General features: G+C 42.3%; 1 protein-coding gene across 3 annotated transcripts in view; it reads left to right on the top strand.

Moving 5' to 3' along the window:
• ankrd12 (ankyrin repeat domain 12) overlaps positions 1–26,998 on the top strand; it is a 230,051-nt gene that overhangs the window by 97,804 nt on the left and 105,249 nt on the right. For all 3 annotated transcript variants that reach the window (XM_068031263.1, XM_068031264.1, XM_068031262.1), the window contains exon 2: positions 14,932–15,082. In XM_068031263.1, coding sequence (XP_067887364.1) covers positions 14,996–15,082 — 87 coding nt within the window. In that variant the 5' untranslated portion in view covers positions 14,932–14,995. The remainder of the gene's footprint in view (positions 1–14,931; positions 15,083–26,998) is intronic.

The raw sequence follows: 26,998 nt of genomic DNA, 5'->3' as shown, positions 1-26,998 counted from the left end.
GAGACTTAAGTTATGTGGAGAGACTAGAGATTGTTCTTCGAGCAGCGAAAGTTAAGGGGAGATTTAGTAGAGATGTTCAGAATTACAAAGGTTTTGATAAAATAAATAAGGAATAATTGCTTTCAGTAACTAGAGAACACAGATTTAAGTGTTCTGGCAAAAGAACCAGGCTGATTCGGAGCATTTGTTTTTATGTAGTGCATTACAATGATCTGCAGCGTACTGCCTGAAAGGATGATGGAAACAAATATTTGTGTATGTGCAGGGCTTTGGGTGAAAAGCAGGGGAATGGGACTAATTGGCTAGCTTTTTCAAAGAGCTGGTATAGCTGTAATGGGCAGAATGGCCTCCTTTTGTGCTACATGATTCCATGATATTTGCATCTTTTCTTTGCTTAATATCATTAGTAATATCTTATGGAGGAAGCAGCATGTATAATGAGCAAATCAGATGTTGGGATGTATTAAAAGGTTCAATATTGAGCTGAAATATTGAGGTATTCCTGGCTCTTTATAAGCCTTTGACGCAACACTACATAGCATTGCACGTACAGATTTGGTCACAACAGTACAAAATGGATATTGCTACTTTTGAAAAGGTTACAGAAGAAAACAAGCAGAATGATGGGAGAAATGGCAAGATTGTATTAGTGTAATAAATTGGGCATGTTCTCACTGGAAAAGAGACAGTTAAGAGGTGATATGTCTGTTTATAAGGTCTATAAAGTAATGAGATAATATGGAGAATGACATGCTGTTTCACCTTGTTCAGAACAGAAGAACCAGAGGACACGACGAGTAATGTCGCTGGGCTAGTAATTGAGGCCCAGGCTAATACCCTGGCGGCACAGTGGTTAGCACCGCAGCCTCACAGCTCCAGCGACCCGGGTTCAATTCTGGGTACTGCCTGTGTGGAGTTTGCAAGTTGTCCCTGTGTCTGCGTGGGTTTTCGCCGGGTACTCCGGTTTCCTCCCACCACCAAAAGACTTGCAGGTTGATAGGTAAATTGGCCATTATAAATTGCCCCTGGTATAGCTAGGTGGTAGGGGAATATAGGGACAGGTGGGGATGTGGTAGGAATATGGGATTAGTGTAGGATTAGTATAAATGGGTGGGCCGAAGGGCCTGTTTCAGTGCTGTATCTCTAATAAAAGAAAATATATATATAATATAAATAAATAAATCCTACCATGGCAGCTGGTGGTATTTAAATTCAATTAATTAATAATAAAAAATCTGGAATTGAAAACTAGTCTCCGTAATGGTCTCATGAAACCATCATCGATTGCCGTAAAAACCCATCTGCTTCACTGATGTCCTTTAAGAAAGGAAATCTGTCGTCCTTACCTGGTCTGGCCTACATGTGACTCCATACCCACAGCGATGTGGTTGACTCTTAACTGCCCTCTGAAATGTCTTAGCAAGCCACTCAGTTGTCAAAGGCAATTAGGGATGGGCAACAAATGCTGGCTGTCACATCCCATGAAAGAATAACAAAAATGCAGCCTGCGCTTGAAGGGGGTAAATTCAAAACTAATCTGCACAAACATTATTTCTGTGAGCAAGTAAATTAAATGGGCAAATAAATGAAAGATGTGTTTTATTGTTAATAGGCGTGAGATAGTGTTGTGAGGAAAAGCAAAGAATAGGAAAATATTCTTAATATAAAGATACTCTAGTCTGGAGGAACAGAAACCTCAAGGTTTGCTGCAAAGATATGTATGTCGCCATTCCTTCACCTTTGCCAGGTCACAATCCTAGAACTCCTTACCCAACACTATAATGGGAATACCTTCACTACAAATGACTCTATGACTCTCAGGACTGCAGTGGTTCAAGAATGTTCTCCACCACCTTTTCCAGGGTAGCTAGGTATGGACAATACCTGTATGGGATCATAGAATGGAGTAGCCTGGCAGACTTTTTGTTCTTAAGATGTTAATCCAATTCTCTTTTGAAAAGCATCATTACTGAGTGAGTTTTTTTTTAAAAAGCTGTTTGTATATGAAATCTGAACTGAATCAGCCTGTTAACCTAAAAACTTCACCACCTGTAAATAATTGAAGACTTTTCAGCATGTTTACTTAACCCTGAGATATTCTTCAGCCGTCCAGCCAACAGTCGTAGCCAATATTTTGCCTGGCTGTATCCCACCCCTGCACAGACCAACAATATAGTTCCCCACATTTTGAAAGGTCCATGATTGTAAATGAAAGTTGTGATTGCATGTTTGAATTTACAATTAGCTGGTGCTGTGGGGAGTTTCTACAGCAGTAAGATGTATCCAGTGGAGATTTTCTACACTACAAATTTGACTGTAGACTTTGTCATTTTCAGCATGTTACTTCTGCTTCGCTCTCACCTATTGTAAGCACTGGCATCTCAAGTTTTAAATCTTTTGCTTAGATTGTAAGCAAACTTAAGAAGTGAGTAACCAACATAGTAATGTGCCATCTAAATTTTGTTTAAAAATTTAATTGTAACTTTGTTCTGGCATCAACGATTCCTTCAGAAATCGTGCAATACGCATTTATAGTATTGCACTATTCCCCATTTTAAAAGTCTAACCTTCCTAGCCCAAGACACAGTACAGCATTTATGCTGTATTTAGTTACACTAAGAATGGAATATTTCAAATGGGCTTGTAGGTATTAGCCAAAACAGTACAAATATTAAGTATATTTTGGTCAGGAATGTGATGAAATACTCTCCATTTGCCTGGATGAGTGCAGCTCTAAGAGCGCTCGAAGCTGAACACCATCCAGGACAAAGCAGCCCGCTTGATCGTCACCCGAAATACCACCTTCAACATTCACTTCCTCCACCACCGACATGCAGTGGCAGCAGTGTGTACCATCTATAAGATGCACTGCAGCAACTCACCAAGGCTCCTTTCGACAGCACCTTCCAAACCCGTGACCTCTTCCTTGAAGGGCAAGGGCGGCTGCGCGTGGGAACACCAACATCAACAAGTTCCCCTCTAAGCCAAACACGTCCTGACTTAGAACTATATCGCCATTCCTTCACTGTCACTGGATCAAAATCCTGCAACAGTCTCCCAAATAGTCCTGTGTGTGTACCTGCACTAGATGGACTGCAGCAGTTCAAGAAGGGCAGTTAATGCTGGCTTTGCCAGCGACGTTTACATCCCATGAAACAAATTCAGAAACTGTTTACAAAGCTGTCACATTTGAAGTTTTCAAGACTTTATATAAATGGAATACACACCAAAGTGTACCAAAAAAAATTTGTAAAATTGAAAAATTAACAGTTCAGCCCCGTCACCCAGTAAACCTCTGCATTCATAATATATTCACTTGTACAAACGAGCACATTCAATATATAAAATAATGCAGTCATACTAAAGGTTTAATAGGACCTACTTTGCTATGGTGTTTAATCCTTCCCTCATTGCATTTGCTGGAGTCTACTAAGAAACTATTGAATTATATTTGCTTCAAGCTCTTGAGGGGAGATGCCTGAACTGACCTTTACAGGTTTTATTCTTGAAGCCTTGTCTTGCCATTTTCAGTGTATTTTTAGGTGCCGTTTATCATTCCCTCAGTTACTCTGTATATTAACGCACTGTGGCAATGAAAGGTTTTTATCTGTGTAGCTTGTCCTGCCATTTGGTTTCTTTTTCCATTATCCACAATGATTAGTTTTATTTAAGTACTATAGCGTCAGCTTTCGGTTCGGTGGTAGCACTGCTCTGTGTCTGATTATGGGTTCAAGTGCCAATCCAGAGACTTGAGCACGTAATCGAGGCTGACACTCCAGTGCGGTATTGGGAGAGTGCTACATTGTCAGAGATGCCGTCTTTCAGATGAAATGTTAAACTGAGTGTCCGCCTGCCCCCTCAGGTGGACGTAAAAGATCCTGTGGCACTATTTGAAATAGAACTGGTGTTATGGAAGTGCTTCCATTTTAAAAAACATTTTTTGAGGACTCGTTTAAAATGAATCCATTTCCACAATTTTTAAAGACTGAAGAGATTCCATAGATGCTCGACGTTGGGCTTTTTTAAAAAGGTCACTGGAAGGACTTGTGATTTTGTTTAAAAATAAGCCCTTACTGGATGTCACATGTCTTGAGCTAAGTAAACAGCCGGAGCCTTGGTGACTAGGAGAGTCATTTACAGAGAAGTGACATGTCAAGATTTATGGTGGTCAGGAGTTGGGTTCGTTTTGGATATTGTATGATAGATTATTCTATATCGAGGGAGATAGAAAAAAAATTAAAAGAAAATTACTTTAGTGGCCTACTCCTGCACCCAATTCATATGTTCATGACCTGTTATCCCAAAGCACTGACCTTTGAAGTGTAGTCACCGTTGTAATGAAACACGGCAGCCAATTTGAGTCATTTTGGGGTCAGCCTGGTTCTAAGTCAGGATGGTGCTTAGCTTGGAGGGGAACTTGTAGATGGTGTTCCCGCCATCCTTTTCCACCCCTTTGGGAAACCCTGAGAATGGAGTGTGTGGATTGGAGAAATTGATGCTGCATTTCTCCTGAAAAGCTTGCCAGACTAATCCTCAACGTCACCTGAAGAGAACTGCTCCAAAAAAGATCCCAGTGACGGCCATCTACGAGTATCTGGACGCCAAATGAAAAGGGCCAACGGAGAACATTGCATAGAATAAAAGCAAAATACTGCAGATGCTGGAAATCTGAAATAAAAACAAGAAATGCTGGAAATACTCAGCAGGTCTGGCAGCATCTGTGGAGAGAGAAGCAGAGTTAATGTTTCAGGTCAGTGACGCTTCTTCAGAACTAGCAGATATTAGAAATGTAAAAGGTTTTAAGCAAGTAAAGTGGGGGTGGAGCAAGAGATAACAAAGGAGAAGGTGCAGATTTTTCTTTCATTCATGGGATGTGGGCGTCGCTGGCCAGGCCAGCATTTATTGCCCATCCCTAATCGCCCTAACTGAGTGGCTTGCTAGGCCATTTCAGAGGGCATGTAAGAGTCAACCACATTGCTGTGGGTCTGGAGTCACATGTAGGCCATGTAAGGACAGCAGATTTCCTTCCCTAAAGGACATTAGTGAACCAGATGGGTTTTTACAACAATCGACAATGATTTCATGGCCATCATTAGACTGGTTTTTTAATTCCAGATTTATTAATTGAATTCAAATTCCACCTTCTGCTGTGGTGGGATTTGAACCCATGTCCCCAGAGCAATACCCTGGGTCTCTGGGTTACTAGTCCAGTGACAATACCACTACTCCATCGCCACCGACAAGGTCACACAGAATGACTGACCAGAAGGTCATGGAGCAAAGGCAAACAATATGTTAATGGTGTGTTGAAAGACAAAGCATTAGTACAGATAGGGTGTTAACGGACTGAATGGCTGTGTATATGTGTATGCCCACGTGTGTTGGGCTAATTTAGAAGGGAACTTTCATATTTCAGCCTGTGTGTTAATAAGCTTTGCATCTTCATTCAAGAAGTCTTGTTTTATAATAAATTAATAATTTTGTTTATTCAAGAAGCCTGATTGGTGGATTTTATTCTGAAATAAAAATAGAGTATATAATTGGCCGTATCGGTAACTGAGTAAAACATTTAAATATATCTTATGAACCGTGGAGAAATTGAACTAGAGAAAGACGGTGCACTCCTCCAGCCTCGGTCGTAACGCTGGAGAGTTCGCCCTATGTCCTAGTCAATACTTATACTTCAATCAACATCCCTCAAAACAGATTATCTGCTCATATACCTGATTGCTATTTGTGGGACCTGGTTGTGTGCAAATTGGCTGCCGTGTTTCATTACAACGGTGACTACACTTCAAAGGTCAGTGCTTTGGGATAACAGGTCATGAACATATGAATTGGGTGCAGGAGTAGGCCACTAAAGTAATTTTCTTTTAATTTTTTTTCTATCTCCCTCGATATAGAATAATCTATCATACAGCTGTTGTATAGCTGGGAGACTTTCCTACCCACCTTAGATACATAGAATGTTTGGACTGGCAGTTGTTTGGTTTTGGATGTACCTAACCTGCAAAGAAACTTGCATTTGAAGTCATGATGTGAAGTTCCTGATTAACTGCACCCCTACAATGGCCGAGTATAAATTAATTTCTGTGGTATCTCAAGAATGTCAATTCTCCTATCAGCTTAATTACTGTTTGAGCGTATATGAACAGCAATCGGATGAATATGGCGTGAGTATACAGTCCTTCACTCGCGTTTTGTCAAATCATAACATCAGTGAATATGTCTACAATGTGTCACCGTCATTTGTTTACTAAAATATATTTATTCTTTGCATTTAACATAACTGGTTTGTTTGTGAACCAGTAAGTCCAAAACAAACTTTCTTCTTCTTTGGCCTCATTGTCTCGGGAGACAATGGGTAAGCGCCTGGAGAAGCAGAGTTACGGTGGAGAAAAAGACCAGAGGAAGAACAGTGAATTTAAGTTAAGGGTGTAGGTGCTGGAGGGGATGAAGGAGATTGGACATGGTGAGGCTATGGAGGGCTTTTGATAGAAGAATGAGAATTTTAAGTTGTGGTGTTGAAGGACCAGGAGCCAAAATACATCAGCAATGATGAGGGTGATCGATAAGTGGCACTTGGTCCAGGATAGGATACAGGCAGCTGAGATTTTTGAAAGCACATAAGATGGGGGCAGTGTTATAGAGGTGGAATTGGCAGGTTTTCTACTGAAAAGGCTATGGGGTCAGCAACTCAGTTTGGCTCGAACAGGACACCAAGGTTCCAAAACTTCGCTTGGGCCTGAGAGTGTGTCTGGGTAAAGGGATGGAGTTATTTGCAAGGGTATAGTTTGTAGTGGACGCCAAAGAGAATGGTTTTGGCCTCCCAGTGTTTAGCTAGAGAAATTTATGGCTTATCCAAGATTGGCTATTAAAGAGGCAGTGAAGGAGTGGAGAGGGCTAGAGGTGGGCATCAGTGTACATGTAGAAGTTTAACCCAATATTTGTGAATTATGTCATCAATCGTCACCATGCAGATGAAGGAGCCTTGAAGAACTTCCAAGGTAATGCTGTAGGGATGGAAATAAATGTATTGGTACAGGTGCTCTGGCTACTGTCAGATAACTGAGAGGGAACAAGCTGGACAGAGGGGGAAAACTACTGGAGGTGTGTTTAGCCATGTCAAAGGTAATGGAGGAATAATGCACAAAGTTGTTTGTTGGCAGATATCCTATGATTATCGTCTCAACAAAGAATTGTTAATCCTGCAACTCTGATTTGGGACTGAGTGATTTTAAACAAACTTTTAATATACATTGACTAATAATAGTACTGTTCTACAGTATTAGAAACAATTAATACAACCTGCTTCCTGCACAAACTTCAAGCTGATCAGACTTGTAATCTTTCAACAACAGTTTGTATTTATATAGCACCTTTAACACAATCGAATATCTCAGGAACATTGTAACGCAAAATTTGACACCAAGCCACAAAAGGTGATACCAGGGCAGATGACCAAAAGCTTTGTCAAAGTGGTAGGTTTTAAGGAGCCTCTTAAAGGAGGGAAGAGAGGCAGAGATGATTAGGGAGAGAATTCCAGAGCTGAAAGCATGGTCATCAATGGTGGAGCAGTTAAAATCAGGTATGTTCAAGAGGCCAGAATTAGATATCTTGGAGGACTTCTGGGCTGGAGGAGATTAGAGATAGGGAGGGGCAAGGACATGGAGGAATTTGAAAACGAGGATGGGAATTTTAAATTTGAGGCTTTGCTCAATTGGGAGCCAATATAGGTCAGCGAGCACAGAGGTGATGAACAGATCTTGGTGTGAGCAAAGACACAGGCAGGAGAGGTTTGGATAACCTTGAGTTTATGGCGGGTAGAATGTGGGAGGCCAACCAGTGATGCATTGGAATAGTAAAGTCCAGAGGTAACAATGCACGAATGAGGGTTTCAGCAGCAGATGAGCTGAGGTGGGCAAAGTGGAAATAAGTCGTAGTGATGGTGCGGACAAATGCTGGGAAGCTCATATCGGGGTCAAATATGACACCAAGGTTGCAAACAGTCTGGTTCAGCCTCAGACAGTTGCCAGGGAGAGGGGACCAAAGACGATGGCTTTGGTCTTCCCAGTATTTAATTGGAGAAAATTTCTGCTCATCTAGTACTGGATGTCAGACAAGCAGGCTGATAACTTAGAGACAGTGGAGGAGTTGAGAGAGGTGGTAAGCTGGAGCTGGGTGTCATCAGCATACACCTGAAAACTTCAGGTGGCGTTTTTGGATGATATTGCTGAGGGGCGGCATGTAGATGAGAAGTAGGGGTAAATCCTTGGTGGACGCTGGAAGTAACGGTCCGGAAGTGCTAAGAGAAGCCATTGTAGGTGATGCTGTCTATTCAGTTAGATAGAAAAGAATGGAACCAGGCAAGTGCACTCGCACTCAGTTGAACGATGTTGGAGAGACATTGGAGAAGGATGGTGTGGTCAACCATGTCAAAGGCTGCATTTAGGTCGAGAAGGACAAGGAGTGATAGTTTACCATTGTTACAGTCACACAGTCACATCCGTGGGCTACCATTTAGGCAAAAGAATTTCCAACTGCTCATGAGACTATAACATTTGGAAGGACCAGATTCTACCCTGATACTGTTTGGCTACCTTGAGGCTGTTATGACTGAGGTGGGAGTAATGCACTGTTAATTCAGTCCCACTACTCCACAGGTCACAGCATATTAATAAAGATTCCCACCTACCAGAAAAATAGCCAAATTAGTCACTTTATTTATCTCCAGAATAAAGCATGCCAAACCAGGTTTCTTTAAACAACACCAAAATTAACTATTTATTAATAAACCAAGTTTTAAACTATAATGAGATGAATCTATCTGTATGAAAAGATTTTATAATTCCTTAATATTTTAACCCTTGTGCGCGCACACACAGATTCAATTACCAGTGGTTAACTGGGGAAAACGGAAATATGGTCTTTACCGCAGTTTCTTAGGAATAATAAATAACTGGATTGTAACTTTGGTAATATTTTCCTGGATCGGTGAGGTGTCCTAAAGTCGAATAGTCAGATGCCATTCGATGTATCTCCAGGTGACGTTGGTGAACAGTTTATGATGGGTAGGCGTTCAAGGTAGTTTGTCTGCAGCAGGCATCACACAGATCTTTCAGCATCAGGTTGTAGCAACAGGTACATTTAAATTTTAAAGTATCAGTCTAACAGTAGAAACTTTCTTGAGAGTGCAGGAACTTGCAAAAAACACAAATGTCAATAGGACTTAATCTCAGCAAAGGAGCCTTCTCCACAGAGCAGAGCAATTACAGAACTCATTCTTCAGACAGGAATTTTTGAATGGAGGCAAAAGCAACTTGCCACACCTGAAACGTAGGCTTTCTTTCTCCAAAGCAGCATTTCTCCACAATTCCTCCATTCTCTGAGTCTCTCTCTCTTTGAATCAGGAATTATTTTTCAAGAGAGAAAGTTTTCTGGACTGTATTCCTGGCCAGTTTCCAGCAGTAACTCTTTCAGCTGCTCACAGTCCCCTGTTTCATCTTTCACTGCCGATATGGAACTGGAAGCCTTTCTCAATAGGAGTCATAAAACCGTCAGGTTGATTGAATACAAATTGCCCTGCAGCCTGGACTCTTCAAACACGAAACCTCTGCAGTTATTGTCCACAAGAGGTTTTTTTCAGCCTTAAAGGCACACAGACCTCCTAGTTTTTAAAAAAAAAAAGAAAAGTGCTTATAACAGGGTGCATATGCCCATAACAGTAGCTTGCCTAGCTGACACCAGGTTGAGCTGTTGATGCAATTTCCTAATTATTGTTGTTCTGTTATCTGTACGTGTCTGATTCTTTACATTATCTAAAACTATCCCAATGTTTGGCCTTTCATGTTTGATTGTGGGTCTCCTAGCAACCAGTTCCTTATAGAATCATAAGCACATAGAAGGAGGCCATTCTACAAGAGCAACTCACCTGGTCCCACTCCCCCAACTTTTCCCCATAGCTCTGCAAATTTTTTCTCTTCAGATAATTATCCAATTCTCTTTTGAAAGTCAGTATTGAATCTGCTTCCACCACACACTCTCAGGCAGCGCATTCCAGATCCTAACCACTCGCTGTGTTTAAAAACAAAGTTTTTCCACATATTGCTGTAGCTTCTTTCGCCAATCACCTTGAATCAGTTCTCGTCCCTTCTGCCAATATGAACAGTTTTTCCCTATCTACTCTGTCCAGATCCCTCATGATTTTGAACACCTCTGTCAAATCTCCCCTCAACCTTCTCTAAGGAGAACTACCCCAGCTTCTCCAGTCTATCCATGCAAGTCCCTCATCACTGAAACCATTCTCGTGAATCTTTTCTGCATCTTCTCTAATGTTTTACAAAGGTTCACCAAGCCTTCCTTGTTTTTGCACTCTATGCCCATATTTATAATGCCCATATTTATAAAGCCCAGATCCTGTATGCTATATATAATATATATTTCTCTAGGTATAGTTTTGAAACTTCATTTTCTTCAAATTCACTCTCTGGACAAAAAGCGGGAGCAAAGGAAGCTGAGATACCCTGACCATTTGGGCCACTTTAAGATATTCTATGAGCATTGATCACAAAAATGCCATTCCTGACTTTGGTTAGTGGCATTTTGGTGCTGTAGAAGGGGCACAAATCTGGGAGGAAACTGCAAGTTTAAGGATCTTGGCGATGGAGCAGTCAAGTGCCTTTTTTTTTGTAAAGGGGTGAAGATGGTTTTGAAAAGTAAATGGACAGCACCTGAGGAGAGAGAATCGTTTAAAGTATTGAGTAGCTTGTGCTCATATCTGTAATAGTTCTGGTGGATGCCAAGTTTGGATTAGACATCGTTCTTCAGGACAGCACTCAGCAGGGTGAAACCCCATTGCAGATTAATCTTGTGATGTATAAGGTGCATGTCCTTTTTTAAGACTATGCAATATGAAAGAAATTGAAGACCAAGTACTGATGAGGATTTGTGGCCAGAATAACTTTCCTGCTTGTGATGGGTGGGGGAAGATAGTCAACAGGATAAAGTTGGAGCCTGGTAAAGGGAGATGGGAACCAGATTAATCTGTTGTGGCACACTCAGTAATCAGTAGCTGAACCAGCCGAGCCTGCTGTGTTCCAAGCACAGATAACTGACTAGCTGATGAAGTTCAATTCAATTTTGTGATTTGACCTGTTACTGGAAACTAGGATTGTTGCTACTCGTTGCCAGATAATCTTGTAGCTCAGTAGCCGAAGGGATAGGGTGGTCTAGTTAGACAAGTTGAGAGAATTTTACCAATCTCAGTGCTGTTTAGGCTGCTTGGTTTAAACTATAGTATACTTCGAAACACACTTGAGAGTCCTTTAAGGCTTGATTCTTCCTGACTTGCATCCTGATTTGCTGGACTTGGGTGAGTGGAATATGTCCTGACAGAGAAGGTGTGCACACTCCTTGTCAGGCAAATGTTGACTTAATAATTTTTTTCTGATTCATTCCTGGGATGTGGGCGCCATTGGCTAGGCCAGCATTTATTGCCCATCCCTAATTCCCCTTGAAAAGGTGGTGGTGAGCTGCCTTCTTGAACCGCTGTAGTCCATGTTGGGCAGATACACCTACAGTGCTGTTAGGAAGGGAGTTCCAGGATTTTGACCCAGTGACAGTGAAGGGACCTCGATATAGTTCCAAGACAGGATGGTGGGGAGCTTGTAGGTGGTGGTGTTCCCATGCATTTGTTGCCCTTGTCCTTCTAGGTGGTAGAGGTCGCGGATTTGGAAAGTGCTTAGTGCTAGGAACTTGGATGGGGCAGAATTTGTAAGGAGCATCCAGAAGGGCTTCTTGAAACAATATGTAGATAGTCCAATTAGGGAAGGGGCCGTACTGGACCTGGTATTGGGGAATGAGCCCAGCCAGGTGGTCGAAGTTTCAGTAGGGGAGCAGTTCGGGAACAGTGACCATAATTCCATACGTTTTAAGGTACTCGTGGATAAGGATAGGAGTCGTCCTTGGGGGAAGGCTAATTAGAACGATATTAGGCAGGAACTGAAGAATTTAGATTGGGGGCGGCTGTTTGAGGGTAAATCAACATCTGACATGTGGGAGTCTTTCAAATGTCAGTTGATTAGAATCCAGGACCAGCATGTTCCTGTGAGGAAGAGGGATAAGTTTGGCACGTTTCGGGAACCTTGGATGATGAGGGATATTGTGAGCCTAGTCAAAAAGAAAAAGGAAGCATTCGTAAGGGCTAGAAGGCTGGGAACAGACGAAGCCTTGAGGAATATAAAGCAAGTAGGAAGGAACTTGAGCAAGGAATCAGGAGGGCTATGAAACTGAGTTCCGAAGAGGGGTCACTGACCTGAGGCGTTGACTCTGCTTCTCTTTTCACGGATGCTGCCAGACCTGCTGAGTGGTTCCAGCATTTCCTGTTTTTATTTCAGATTTCCAGCATCTGCAGTATTTTGCTTTTATTAAGGTAGATAAGTCCCCAGGGCCTGATGGGATCTACCCCAGAATACTGAGGGAGGCAAGGGAGGAAATTGCTGGGGCCTTGACAGAAATCTTTGTATCCTCATTGGCTACAGGTGAGGTCCCAGAGGACTGGAGAATAGCCAATGTTGTTCCTTTGTTTAAGAAGGGTAGCAAGGATAATCCAGGAAATTACAGGCCGGTGAGCCTTATGTTAGTGCTAGGGAAATTGTTGGAGAGGATTGTTCGGGACAAGATTTACTCCCATTTGGAAACAAATGAACTTATTAGCGCGAGGCAGCATGGTTTTGTAAAGGGAAGGTCGTGTCTCACTAATTTGATTGAGTTTTTTGAGGAAGTGACAAAGATGATTGATGAAGGAGGGGCAGTGGATGTTATCTATATTGACTTTAGTAAAGCCTTTGACAAGGTCCCGCATGGCAGACTGGTACAAAAGTTGAAGTCACACAGGCTCAGAGGTGAGCTGGCAAGATGGATACAGAACTGGCTCAGTCATAGAAGACAGAGGGTAGCAGTGGAAGGGTGCTTTTCTGAATGGAGGGATGTGACTAGTGGTGTTCCGCAGGGATCCGTGCTGGGACCTTTGCTCTTTGTGGTATATATAAAAAATTTGGAGGAAAATGTAGCTGGTCTCATTGGTAAGTTTGCGGACGACACAAAGGTTGGAGGAGTTGCGGATAGTGATGAGGATTATCAGAGGATGCAGCAGGAGAAATGGTAGATGAAGTTTAATCAGGACAAATGTGAGGAAGGTCTAATGCAGGTGGGAAGTATACAGTAAATGGCAGAACCCTTAGGAGTATTGACAGGCAGAGAGATCTAGACGTACAGGTCCACAGGTCACTGAAAGTGGCAACGCAGGTGGATAATGTAGTCAAGAAGGCATACGGCATGCTTGCCTTCATCGGTGGGGGCATAGCGTATAAAAATTGGCAATTCATGCTGCAGCTGTACAGAACCTTAGTTAGGCCACACTTGGAATATTGCATACAATTCTGGTCGCCACACTACCAGAAGGCTTTGGGGAGGGTACAGAAGAGGTTTACCATGATGTTTCCTGGTCTGGAGGATATTAGCTGTGAGGAGAGGTTGGATAAACTCGGAATGTTTTCATTGGAACGACGGAGGTGGAGGAGCGACATGATAGAGGTTTACAAAGTTGAGTGACATGGACAGAGTGGATAGTCAAAGCTTTTCCCCAGGGTGGAGAGTCAGTTACTAGGGGACATAGGTTTAAGGTGCGAGGGGCAAAGTTTAGAGGGGATGTGCGAGGCAGGTTTGTTTTTTTTTATACAGAGGGTGGTGAGTGTCTGGAACTTGCTGCTGGGGGAGGTGGTGGAAGCAGGTACCATAGCGACGTTTAAGAGGCATCTTGACAAATACATGAATAGGATGGGAATAGAGGTATACGGATTCCAGAAGTGCAGAAGGTTTTAGTTTAGACAGGCATCATGATCGGCGCAGGCTTGGAGGGCCGAATGGCCTGTTCCTGTGCTGTACTGTTCTTTGTTTGCTGTCTAAGGAGCCTTGGTGCGTTGTTGCAGTGCATCTTGTAGGTGGTACACACTGCTGCCACTGTGTATTGGTGGTGGAGGGAGTGAATGTTTGTGGATGGGGTGCCAATCAAGCAGGCTGCTTTCTCCTGGATGGTGTCGACCTTCTTGAGTGTTGTTGGAGCTGCACCCATCCAGGCAAGTGGACAGTATTCCATCACACCTATGACTTGTGCCTTGTCGATGGTGGACGTGCTTTGGAGAGTCAGGAGGTGAATTACTTGCCACAGGATTCCTAGCCTCTGACCTCCCCTTGTGGCCACGGTATTTATATGGCTACTCAAGTTCAATTTCTGTCGATGGTGACCCCCCCTGGATGTTGATAGTGGGGGATTCAGCGATCATAGAGCCATTGAATGTCATGGGGAGATGGTTAGATTCTTTCTTGTTGGAGATGGTCATTGCCTGGCACGAATGTTACTTGCCATTTTTCAGTCTTAGCCTGGATATTGTCCAGGTCTTGCTGCATTTCTTTATGGACTGCTTCAGTATCTGAGGAGTCACAAATGGTGCTGAACATTGTGCAATCATCAGCGAACATCCCCACTTCTGACCTTATTATTGAAGGAAGGTGATTGATGAAGCAGCTGAAGATGGTTGGGCCGAGGACATTACTCTGAGGAACTGCTGCAGTGATGTCCTGGAGCTGAGATGATTGACCTCCAACAACAACAACCATCTTCCTTTGCGTTAGGTATGACTGCAACCAATGGAGAGTTTTCCCCGATTCCCATTGACTCCAGTTTTGCTTGGGTTCTTTGATACCATATTAATATTCAGGTTCATTAATTTTCAGCATGGTGATAGATTTCATGTGTCTGACCCCTGTTAAACCTAAAAAATCTCAAAGTAATTTCCATTAGAGAAAGTCAGTTATATTTCTAAGGCTGTGAATGCAGTAAGAAAAATGCATTTTACTCCTTCTGTTTTTCAGTTAAAGGATGATCATATTGTTGCCTGAAACAGGCAGCTGAGGAGAAAGGAACAAAAGCTGTAAAATGCCCAAATCTGGGTCTTCCAGAACAGCACAGACTGAAAGTTCTGATTGCAACAGCAATATGGTTGAAAAACAGACTGGCAGAAAGGTAAGACATGCTTTAAAGTGGAATCTTAAAATAATAGGTGCACATAACCTATGTTATGTAAAACTAGGAATATTGGGTTTTATAAATTTTATTGAAAATTTGTTCTTTAGATTTACAGACTTGGATTTCCATTTGCTAATTTGAATTTCCTAGATCAGGAAAGAACTCTAAAATGAAGTTTCATTTTCAACCATTTTTAAAAGAAAGAATTAACAGCATTAGCAAAGTTTTGTCTTGTCTGATTCTGTGTGCTTGGAATATTTGAATTTCAGTTGTGAGTGTTGATTGCCTTGTTGGGGCTGAGAACAGTCATCTGACAAGAATTCTCAGTTTTGACTGTCGGGGAATTAAATTCTTTTCCATCACATAGTTAGCCACAGTATTCTATTTCTTTCATGTTAGTTTCCACTGATGTCTTTGTTACTAAGGGCAAAATATTCAAACTGATAAAATTACTGCATTCTACATTTTGGAACTAAACATATTGTAGTTTTAGGACCAGGTATGGTTTTCCTTAAATTTTTCCAGAGAGCCCAAGATGTTGTGCATGGGAACATATTACAATATGAGGCCAGTTCATCATTTTCACACTAGTCATTTAGACCCAATTTTCTCTCTCATCTTTTCCCTGGAATTCTGAAGCTAATTCTGAATCACTGCATGTGGACAAAATTCTGATCATTGTGACAAGACACTCAGCTGCTAAGTGCATTTAAGAGAAAATGGCATTGCTAAACTGTGCATTTAATATGTGCTGCTATTCATGCATGCTCCAAGATGCAGGAATAACACTACTAAATAAGAAATCATATTCTGTTCTGAAATTCCCAAATAGCAGTGCTTTCATTCTTTGTGCTGGTGTGCTTGTGTTATAGTGCCATTCCCAGAGGTGTAGAGCGATTGCTATTGCTGAATTGTGCCAACAGGTCTAAATAGGATCTGAACTGTTTGGCAAGCTGCCTCTGGAGACATGGCAGGAACCAGTAGCTCACCTTTATGATGAAAATCACGCCTGAGACCCAATTTTAGCTGATCCTTAGGTCTTCCTACAAATTCTGCGAGATCCCCTCCAGGAGTGTTAAGCCTAGGGATGTTTTAGGATTTGTTGCCCAGAAGAGGAGCCATGGGAGTAGGGCTGCAGTGTGTTTGTGTGCTTCTCTCCTACCCCAACATGAACGGTGGTGGTTAGAACTTGCAATGCAGAAATCAGGGCATGAAAATCCTTGGCCTGTGTACCCTATTGCCTATTTTCCAACTTGTGGAAACAATCTTTCACTGTTTCTGCACAGTGAAGTCCCCATGTTTCACTCGTCCCTTTACTGTCTGCTCCTGTCTGAGCGCCGTTCCCAATTGCCACATTGCTGCTGTCGTTCCCTGCTCCGCAGGAAATCCTGGGTCTAACACCTATTCCCAGTTCTCTGTTTCTCTCTTCCTCTCCCTGACTCCCCTAACTCCTAAGTCCCAATCTCCTGCCCCTGCACCTTTCACCTTCATACATCCCAACCCAACCCTACATTTCTTCCCTCGCAGTCTCTCTCTCTCTCCTCCATCAGGTGGACAAGTTTCCTGTCACCATTGAGCAGGGACTCACTTAACTGAGCAGGATGGTGGCCTGCTGCAGAACAAAGTTTAAATGGCATAGTACTTGCAGACTGTTAGAAGCAGCACCTGCAAGAGTCGCGTCCATTTCTGAGTGCAGCACACCCCGGGCTAGATTTGGCACACTTGACACGCTTGCTGTAGATAGAAATTACTGCAACAACAGTGTAGCTGTGGTGGAAGAGGTGGTTAATAGATTTCAGTGGCAGGGGAGCCACTGCAGCAGACTTCTTTTTCCTGGATGGCGTCAGGTCTCTTGAACGTATGTAGCTGCACCCATTCAACCAAGTTATAAGTACTTCATCATACCCCTGATTTGACCCTGTAGATGGTGGCATGTATTAAGGGGTCAGGAGATGAGTCACTTGTTGCAGAATATCCAGGCTCTACTCTTGTAACCGCAGTGTTATGTACTTGGTCTACTTAAGCTTCTGCTTATTCGTAACCCCAAGTTATTGATAATCATGGTGTAGGTGATAGAGCTGCTGTTGAAGCTCAAGAGTGGTTGGAACATTTTATTCAAGATGATCATTGTTAGACATGTGTGACAAATTTTACCTGCCACTTACTGGTACATTGGATGCTCCATTATTATTTTTTTTAAGTTACGAATAGAGCAGCAAGTTATAGAACAGTCAGCAAACAATCCCACTTCTGGTCTTATGGCGGGAAGGTCATTGAAGTGGTTGAAGATGGTTGGGCTGTTGCCAGTACCCTGTGAACTCTGGCAGTAATGTCTGGGGCTTCAATGATTGGACTCTGACGACAATGACTATATTCCTGTTTGCCAGTCAAGTCTCCAGCTGCTCTTGTAATGACTGCTTTTCCATTAACCTCAGTCTTGCTCAAGCTCTTAGGTACATATTTGATAAAAATGCATCCTTGTCTCTTCACACTGAGCACACCCTCCATGTTACATGGCACTACCACAGTGCGAAATAGGATAGATTTAGAACGGATCTGGCAACTCAAAACAGGGTATCCATGAGGCATAATGGGCCATCAGCAGCAGCAGAATTCTATTTCACCACAATCTTTAACTCATGGCCTGGCATATTCATCATTCTATCCTCCCCATCAAGGCAGATGCCCAACCCTGATTCAATCAAGGGTGTTAAAGAACAAGCCAGGACACACCAGCAGCCATATCTAAATATAAGGTGAAAATACAATACAAGGCATGCATGCATGCTGAACAGCAGAAGCAGCATGCTATAGACAGAGCTAAGCGATTGCACAACCAACTGATCAGATCAAAGTTTTTCAGTCCTGTGCAATCCTGTCATGAATAGTGATAGACAATTAAACAATTGACAGGAGGAGGAGGCTCCAATAACATCCTCATCCTGAATGATGACAGACCCCCCATCTCAAGAGTGCAAAAGACAAGGCCAGAAGTGCGAATTGTGTGACCCAGGTTGGCCTCGTCTTGAGGTCTCCAGGATCTCAGAAGCCAGTCTTCAGCCAATTTGATTCAGAATGCACATTACCAAGAAGAGGCTGAGTACACTGGATACAACAAAGGCTGTGGGCCCTGACAACATCCCAGCTGTAGTGCTTATGGCCAAGCTGTTCAAGTACAGCTAAAACACTGACATCAACGCAACAAAGTGGAAAAATGGCTGGGCATGTCCTGTCCACAAAAAGCAGGATGAATCCCATCTGGCCAGTTACTGCCCTATCTGTCTACTGTCAGTCTGATGAGAGTGATATCAAGCAACACTTACTTACCAACAACCTGCTCATCAGTCCTCCTGTTTTGGTTTCACCAGGGCCACTGGGCTCCAGACCCCATTACACAGAAGCATAGAAAATAGGAGCAGGTGTAGGCCATTCGGCACTTAGAGCCTGCTCCGCCATTCATTATGATCATGGCTGATCATCCAACTCAGTAACCTGTTCCCGCTTTTGCCCCATACCCTTTGATCCCTTTAGACCCAAGAGTTCTATCTAACTCCTTCTTGAAAACATACAATGTTTTGGCCTCAACTGCTTTCTGTGGTAGCGAATTCCACAGGCTCACCACTCTCTGGGTGAAGAAATTTCTCCCCTCAGTCCTGAAAGGTTTACCACATATTCTTAGACTATGACCCGAGGTTCTGGACTCCTCCACCATCGGGAACATCCTTCCTGCATCTACCCTCTCAAGCCCTGTTAGAATTTTGTAGGTATGAGATCCCCCCCCCTCACTCTACTGAACTCCAGCGAATGTAATCCTAACTGACTCAATCTCTCCTCATACGTCAGTCCCGCCATCCCAGGAATCAGCATGGTAAACCTTCGGCGCACTGCCTCTATAGCAATAACATCCTTCCTCAGATAAGGAGACCAAAACTGCACACAATATTCCAGGTGTGGCTTCACCAAGGCCCTGTATAATTGCAACAAGATATCCCTGCTCCTGTACTCTAATCCTCTTGCTATGAAGGCCAACAGACCATTTGCCTTTTTTACCGCCTGTTGGACCTGCATGCTTACCTTCAGCGACTGGTGTACGAGAACACCCAGGTCTCGCTGCATATTCCCCTCTCTCGGTTTATAGCAGTTCAGATAATCTGCCTTCCTGTTTTTGCTACCAAAGTGGATAACCTCACATTTATCCACATTATACTGGATCTGCCATGCATTTGCTCACTCACTCAACTTGTCCAAGTCACCCTGAACCCTCTCTGCATCCTCCTCACAACTCACCCTCCCACCCAGTTCTGTCTCGTCTGCAAATTTGGAGATATTACATTTAGTTCCCTCATCTAAATCATTAATATATATTGTGAATAGCTGGGGTCCTAGCACCGATCCCTGTGGTACCCCACTAGTCACTGCCGGCCATTCGGAAAAAGACCCATTTATCCCTGCTCTTTGTTTCCTGTCTGCCAACCAGTTTTCTATCCATCGCAATACACTACCCCCAATCCCATGCGCTTTAATTTTACTGGCTAATCTCTTATGTAGGACTTTGTCAAAAGCCTTCTGAAAGTCCAAATAAACCACATCCACTGGGTCCAAACATGGACAAAAGAACTGAATGCCAAAAGTGAGTTGAGATTGACTGCCCTTGGACATCAAGACAGCATTTGACCGAGTGTGGCATCAAGGATCGCTATTAAAATTGGAATCGGGGGGGGGGGGGGGGGGTGGAAAACTCCACTGATTAGTCATACTTAGCACAAAGGAAGATTACTGTGGTTGTTGGAGGCCAATCATCTCAGCCCCAGGACATCACTACAGGAATTCCTCAGTCTAGGCTCCAACCATCTTCAGCTGCTTCATCAGTGACCTTCCCTCCTCCATCATATGTTCAGAAGAGGGAATGCTCACTGATAAATCTAACCATCTCCCCTTGACATTCAATGGCATTACCATCGCTGAATCCCCCACTATCAACATCCTAGGGGCTACCATTGACCAGAAACTGAACTGGAGTAGCCATATAAATACCGTGGCTACAAGAGCAGGTCAGAGGCTAGGAATCCTGCGGTGAGTAACTCAGCTCCTGACTCCCCAAAGCCTGTCCACCATCTACAAGGCACAAGTCAGAAGTGTGATGGAATACTCTCCACTTGCCTGGATGGGTGCAGCTCCAACAACATTCAAGAAGCTCGACACCATCCAGGACAAAGCAGCCTGCTTGATTGGCATCCCATCTACAAACATTCACTCCCTCCACCACCGACGCACAGTGGCAGCAGTGTGTACCATCTACAAGATGCACTGCAGTAACGCACCAAGGCTCCTAAGACAGCACCTTCCAAACCTGCGACCTCTACCAACTAGAAGGACAAGGGCAGCAAATACATGGGAACACCACCACCTGAAAGTTCCCCTCCAAGTCACACAGCATCCTGACTTGGAACTATATCACCGTTCCTTCACTGTCGCTGGGTCAAAATCCTGGAACTCCCTTCCTAACAGCACTGTGGTGTACCTACCCCACATGGATTGCAGCGGTTCAAGAAGGCAGCTCACCACCACCTTCTCAAGGGCAATTAGGGATGGGCAATAAATGCTGGCCTGGCCAGCGATGCCCACATCCCATGAATGAATTTTTTTAAAAGTTCACTGATGATTGGGAGGAGGTTGATAGAATGATAAATGGCCAGGTAGATCTGTTGCGTTTTTTGTGAATAAGTTTTGTTAATTGTATTTAGCTGTAGACAGGTGGTGGGCATTAACGTGCCTCCAGTTCTTCGCCCTCGTTGGCTGTCGAATATGTCTTGGCGTTCCATCCTGCCATCCAGAGGAGGCGAGGGTCCTCGGTGAGCTGCACTTTATGCGGGTGTCCTGCTACGTCCATTGGTGTGGTGGGTGTTGCACACGACAGTCCCGTGCAATAGATTATTAAGTTGATTCACGGACACTCGGGCTGCTTGTAATTTCTGTGGCCTGGAGGAGTCCGTATCTCTCATTTACGTAGAATGCGTGAGGTTGCAGCCCCTGTTCGAATATCTGAGGGAGCTGTTCCTTAAGTTCAGGTTGCACTTCAGTCCCATGCTTCTGATCTTCAGCCACCTGGTGCCAAGGGGAGTTTACAATTCAGGCGACCTCCTCATGGGACTGCTCCTGGGCCTGGCAACGGTGGCTATTAATAGGCTCAGGCAGCGGGCAGTCGAAGGGGTCGTCCAGCCTGACTGTCTACCTCTCTTTCACGGCTACGTTCACGCCAGAGTGTCCCTAGAGAGGGCGCATGCAGTGTCCACCGGTTCGCTCGAAGGCTTTCGTGATTGAACACCAGGGGCACTGGAATCATAGAAAGTTTAACGCACAGAAAGAGGCCACTTGGCCCATCTTGTCTGTGCTGGCTGAAAAACGATCCATCCATTGTCATCCTACCTTCCAGCATTTGGTCCGTAGCCCTGCAGATTACAGCGCTTGAACAGCACTTTTGAATGAATTGAGGGTTTCTACCTCAACTACCCTTTCAGGCAGTGAGTTCCAGACCCCCACCACCTTTTGGGTGAAAAAGTTTTTCCGCATCTCTCCTCTAATTTTTCTACCAATCACTTTAAATCTATGCCCCCTCATCACTGAACTCTCTGCTAAGGTTTATAGGCCCTTCACTTCCACTCTATCCAGTCCCCTCAAAATGTTGTACATTTCAATCAAATCTCCCCTCTGTCTTTATTCCAAGGAGAACAACCCCAGACTATCCAATCTTTCCTCATAGCTGCATTTTTCCAGTCCTGGCAACATCCTCGTACATCTCCTCTGTATCCTCTCTAGTGTAATTACATCCTTTCTGTAATGAGGTGACCAGAACTGCACATAGAACTCCAAGTTGTGGCCTAACCAATGAGTTATACAGTTCCAGCATAACCTCCCTAGAGAAGAGAACATTAAGAGGTGACAGATATTTAAAAAGGGTCAAGAACCAGGAGACATCAATTGAAGGTGATTGGAAAAAGAAGCAATGACAGCATGAGGAAAAATGTTTTTTTTTGTAGCAAGTGGTTAGAATCTGGAATGCACTGCCCGAGAGTATGGTGGAAGGAGATTCAATTGAGACATTCAAAAGAAAATTGAATAATTTATGTGAAGAGGAAAAATTTACAGGGCTTCAGGGAAAAGGAGTTGTAGTGGGACTAGTGAGTTGCTCTGGCAGAGGGTTGGCACAGACATGATGAGCCAAATGGCCGCCTGCTATGCTGTAATCATTCTGTGATTCTGTAAAAGTGTCTAAAGATTGGCTCCAATTATATCTTTCATCAACTGGCTTTCTGGAATAGAACAAAGATGTACTTGGGCAATTTTCCACATTGTCTAATAGACGTTAGTGGTATAGCTGCACTAGAATAGCTTGGCTAGGGACCCAGCCCGTCTTGGTGCATGTCTTCAAAGCTACAGTTGGGATGTTATTAGGGCCCATACCTTTGTTCTGTCCACATTGGCTGAACATTAGCATCTATGATGGTGGGGGTCTTCGGCGGGAGCTAGTTAAAATTCCCCTCTTGCCACTTTTCACGAAAGATACTTGGAGATCATGGAGGAAGTGGTAAGAGACAGGACAGATTTAAAGGTGGCTGCTTGCGTTTTGGTGCCATCGTGTTTTGTACATTCCTGTATATTAGTGCATCAGTTTTCAAACCAGTCCCTAAAATCTTGAGCTTTCTTTCAGTCTGCCATTCTTGATGTTGAAGTAAGTGCTGACTTACTAGCACCATTTCTGTTGCTGTATTTCCGGGCGTCCAAACGATAGTCCATCTGTCCACAAACTCTCAAGCAATTTAGTTCGATCTGCACTTTTAGTTACAGCTCACTAGTTTGTCTTGCCTAAAATTTCTAGACTTCAAAGTTTGGTTAAAAATTTTCTTATTGTGCTTATTTAATTAGTGGGATAAATCTTCATTTGGAACATCTGGATCCATGTGTATCTACAGCTTTAGAATAATGTAAATTAATTGAAATATTAATTTAAGCATTTTCTGTGGCCTGCTATCTCTGAAAGTGTAGTTACAAAGATGCAGTTTGGACACTCCTGCTATAAATGCAAAAAAAAAATGCCAGAAACACACAGTTTATCAGTTTGTGTAACAAAGAAAGACAGGTTAACATTTCAAATGTAGATCCTTTGTCAGCAGCGTTAACCTGGTCTTTTTGTCTTTACAAGTATTGAAGGACCTGATATATATTTCCAGCATTTGTTATTGTTTGATTTCCAGCAGTTGCAGATTTTTTTCTTTTTTGTGTTGTTTTCTTTTGGAAGCTGATGCTGTTTTTCAGAAGTTGAGGTGCCCAAGAATGCGTGTACATATTTGCAGGAGGTTCTGAACACAAAAGTTTAGAAAAACATTGAATTGGTGTCGCTGCCCTGGTCCCAACCACACCTGCTGGCTTTGTTGTTACCCTGCTACACATCAGCTTCCTTATTTTCTCCTGGAGCCTGTATTTCCTCCTGACAAAGTAACAGGCGTCATTGTGATCCTGTGTTACGCTATTGAACATTTGAACAATGGCTGAGTCTCTTTAGCCAGTCTGTTGTGCAATAGAAACAGAAATTGCTGGAAGTGTACAGGAGGTGGTCAACTTCTGAAAAAGAATGACTCGTGTTACGACCGAGGCGGGAGGAGTGCACTGTTGTAGTTCCACTTCTCCACAGGTCACAACATGTATTTAAATTTTTTCCTACTTACTGAAATGGTCAATCATAGACTCCATTTTTATCCCAGAATAAAACACACCAACCAGGTTGTATTAATCAACAAAATTATCGGTTTATAGTAAAACATGTCGTAACCAGTAATGAAGCAAAACATAAACACACAGATTGAAATATAAAAGTTCCCTTTTTACCTTAAAGCTCTGGTACAAAAAAATACGTGGCCAAAATACTTGCTAATTCTTGAAAAAAGAGAAGATATGAAAAGAAGTCCTTTTTGGTTTGGTGTCCCAAATACGTATAGACGGCTGTCACTGGGATCTTCCTCGAACAGTTCTTGACAGGTGACGTTGAAGATCAGTTTGGGTAGGCTTTCCAGGAAAAATGCAGCAACAGAGGTTTCAGGCAGTTTCTAACACTTCTCAGCTTCTCAAGAGATGACAAACTGACAGGCTTTTTCAAAAAGCTAGAACAGACTGAGCTGGGTGTTGCTCCGTTGGCAAGTTTTCTCCAACTGCATTTTGAAACCATTGTCCATATCCCAACTGTTTGTCCAAAGCTAAACCAAAAATATCTCAGGAGTCGAGCCTCCTGACCCATATAAATCTTGACCTGTCACTTCTCTGTCGACATCTTCCCCCTAGTCAAAAACAGCCCCTGCTGGGTAATTATTTTAAGACAGCTGCCTTCTAGTAACTATTTACAATTCAAACCTCTCAGTGATCCTTGTAAAAAAAATTTTAAAATCCATGGATTCCTTTTCAGTTTTAAAACACAAATCTTCAAAATTTAACAAAAAAAAATGGAAGCACTCTTAACACTGGTTTATCTTAAATGATCATCAGAAGAGTACAAAGCTACATTTGTGTAAGATATTTTTCAATTTTAACACATTTATAAAATACTAAAATTGTGCAACTAAAATATTCTAATTGGAAAAGGAGAATTTTATCACTCTTTTAAATTTATAATTTGTATGTTTTTATTAAACCCAGAGCAGTATAATAAACTTTTTTGAAGTAGATTCCCATGGTAAAGGCCTAATGTTAAATTTCTAATATTTGATATACTCTATATTAAAATATATGCTTTATTGGCCCGGAGTAGCTGTTTTTTTCGTTGGCGTTTGTTTAGTTTGGATTGCGTAAGAGCTGACCCGAAGCCAAGGGCTAGTTCCCTTATTTTGTTGGCAGAATTATGAAATAGTTTGCACTATGCAATTCAGATCTTGTACTGAAACATTTTAAATACTGTGCTTTAAAAAGAAATCATGTGTGCCCATTGTCCTAGCTACACAATTGAGTTTGTCTGGAGACCTGCATAAGTCTCATGTATAACCATGCCTTAATTTGGGAAAAAGTCTGTTTTCACGTTATCCTTGTTCCAAAACGATTGTACGTATATATTTCATTCTTTGGAATATATTTTTCTGGTTTATCTTTGTGGATTATTATTGTCTGACTATACTCCTGTGAAGCATCTTGAGGCTTTAAAAAAATGCTAGCATTTTTGCTATGCTAGAGGCGCTATATAAATGCAAGTTGTTATTGAACTAATGCGTCCCCTTCTCATGAGACAAAGTAACTGAGGAGTATGTTAAAAGTGCATATAGTGTGAAACTTCACTGCAGTACTGAAGTAGTAGCTACATCATCAGAAGTACTGACTTTAGGATAAGATGTTAAAATGAGACCCTGTTGACCTGTTCAGGTTTTTGAGAAAAATTGCTTGAAACAATTCAATGAAGAGCACTGGAATTCTCTTGGTGTCTTGGCCAACATTTATTCTTCAGTCAATACCACCAAAATAGATTAACTGGTTATTTATCTCATTACTGTTTGAGGGACCTTGCTGTGCTTTTTATTTGTATTTTTGTTTCTATTTTGCCTTTTTCTTCATCTCTTGCTAGTAGTCTGTGCTGTGTAATTCAAAAATTACCCAAACAGTTTACATTTTATACTTTAAGAAGAGATCATTAGCACCCATGGTCTTAACTACACAATTGTGTTTGTCTGAAAACCTGCACAGGTTTCATGTATAACAATTTGGGAAAAGAATCTGTTTTCACATTGTTCCAGAACGATTGTATATACATGATGCGTTTTTTGAAGGGAATATGTTTGTGTGGTTTTCTTTGTGTAAGTTTTTTGCATTCCATTTTTTTCCACACAGCTCAGGTTGCTAAGGGAGTAATTATAGCTTCTGACTTGTCTCTCCTGTTCTTACTGTTTGCACCTCCTACAACTTAACGCTACATCTTTACATCCCAGTGTTCTCTTCATTCTGAGCAGGTTAATATTTTTACTCTTGCAAATAAAATTACAACTGAAAAAAAAATGATGGTAAAATCCAAGGGATAAAAATACTTTTTGTTCTCAATTGTGCCATTACATGAAAGGGAAGGAATGACTAGAGCGTTGTTCATAATGCATTTTTTAATAGAAGGAAATGATGGTCTCACGCTAAACTTCTTTTTGCCAACAAGGAAATCCTTTAATAGGATTAGCCATTTCTATCATCCAAATTTTGTTTATTTTAGAGATCAAAAAGAACCAGGTCAAAGGACTATTTGAAATCATAAATTCCCAGTTGGCTGGAACATAAATGTCGGCCATGGATCTCTGATGCCCAGAGTTTTAGTGGGTTATTGGGTAAGAGCCAGCGTTTGCATTGATATAATTATTAGTAGTCGGAGTAGGAGTGAGGTAGAGGGTCAGCCATGATCTCATTGGATGGTGAAGTAGACTCAAAGAGCTGTATGGTCTACTCCTGCTCCTGTTTCTCATGTTCTTATTTGCTGGTCCTCATTTTAAACCCACTAGTTCTGTTAATTAAGAAGAATGTACTAATTTTCTTGTGATTGCATTACAAATTTCCCTTCCCACCCTCCAAATTTTGAGAATGCAGTTTAGATGGCTTTACAGAAATTAAAACACAAAAGATTAATCAGCATATTGTGCATATTCCTTTTTCTAGCTCTTCAACTAGAGCTACCTACTGTAAAAGGATTTGTGAGATAGCTCGAGCTGAAGAGATGCACCAATACAGGTACATTGAGGCAAATGTTCTCCCTCTACTTTTAGTTCTATGATTAGATAATCCCATTTTTCTGCCTTGTCGCTGTATCCTTTTTATATTTTTAATTTTCAAGTACTTATCCAATTCCCTAAGTTATTTAGTTTCTATCTTGGTAGCTACTTCTATTAAGCATTGCATGTTTTAATA

Source organism: Heterodontus francisci, chromosome 5, assembly GCF_036365525.1.
Source record: "Heterodontus francisci isolate sHetFra1 chromosome 5, sHetFra1.hap1, whole genome shotgun sequence".
Lineage (NCBI taxonomy): Eukaryota > Metazoa > Chordata > Chondrichthyes > Heterodontiformes > Heterodontidae > Heterodontus > Heterodontus francisci.
The sequence above is the reverse complement of the archived record's forward strand: the minus strand, read 5'-3'. Positions and strand labels throughout refer to the sequence as shown.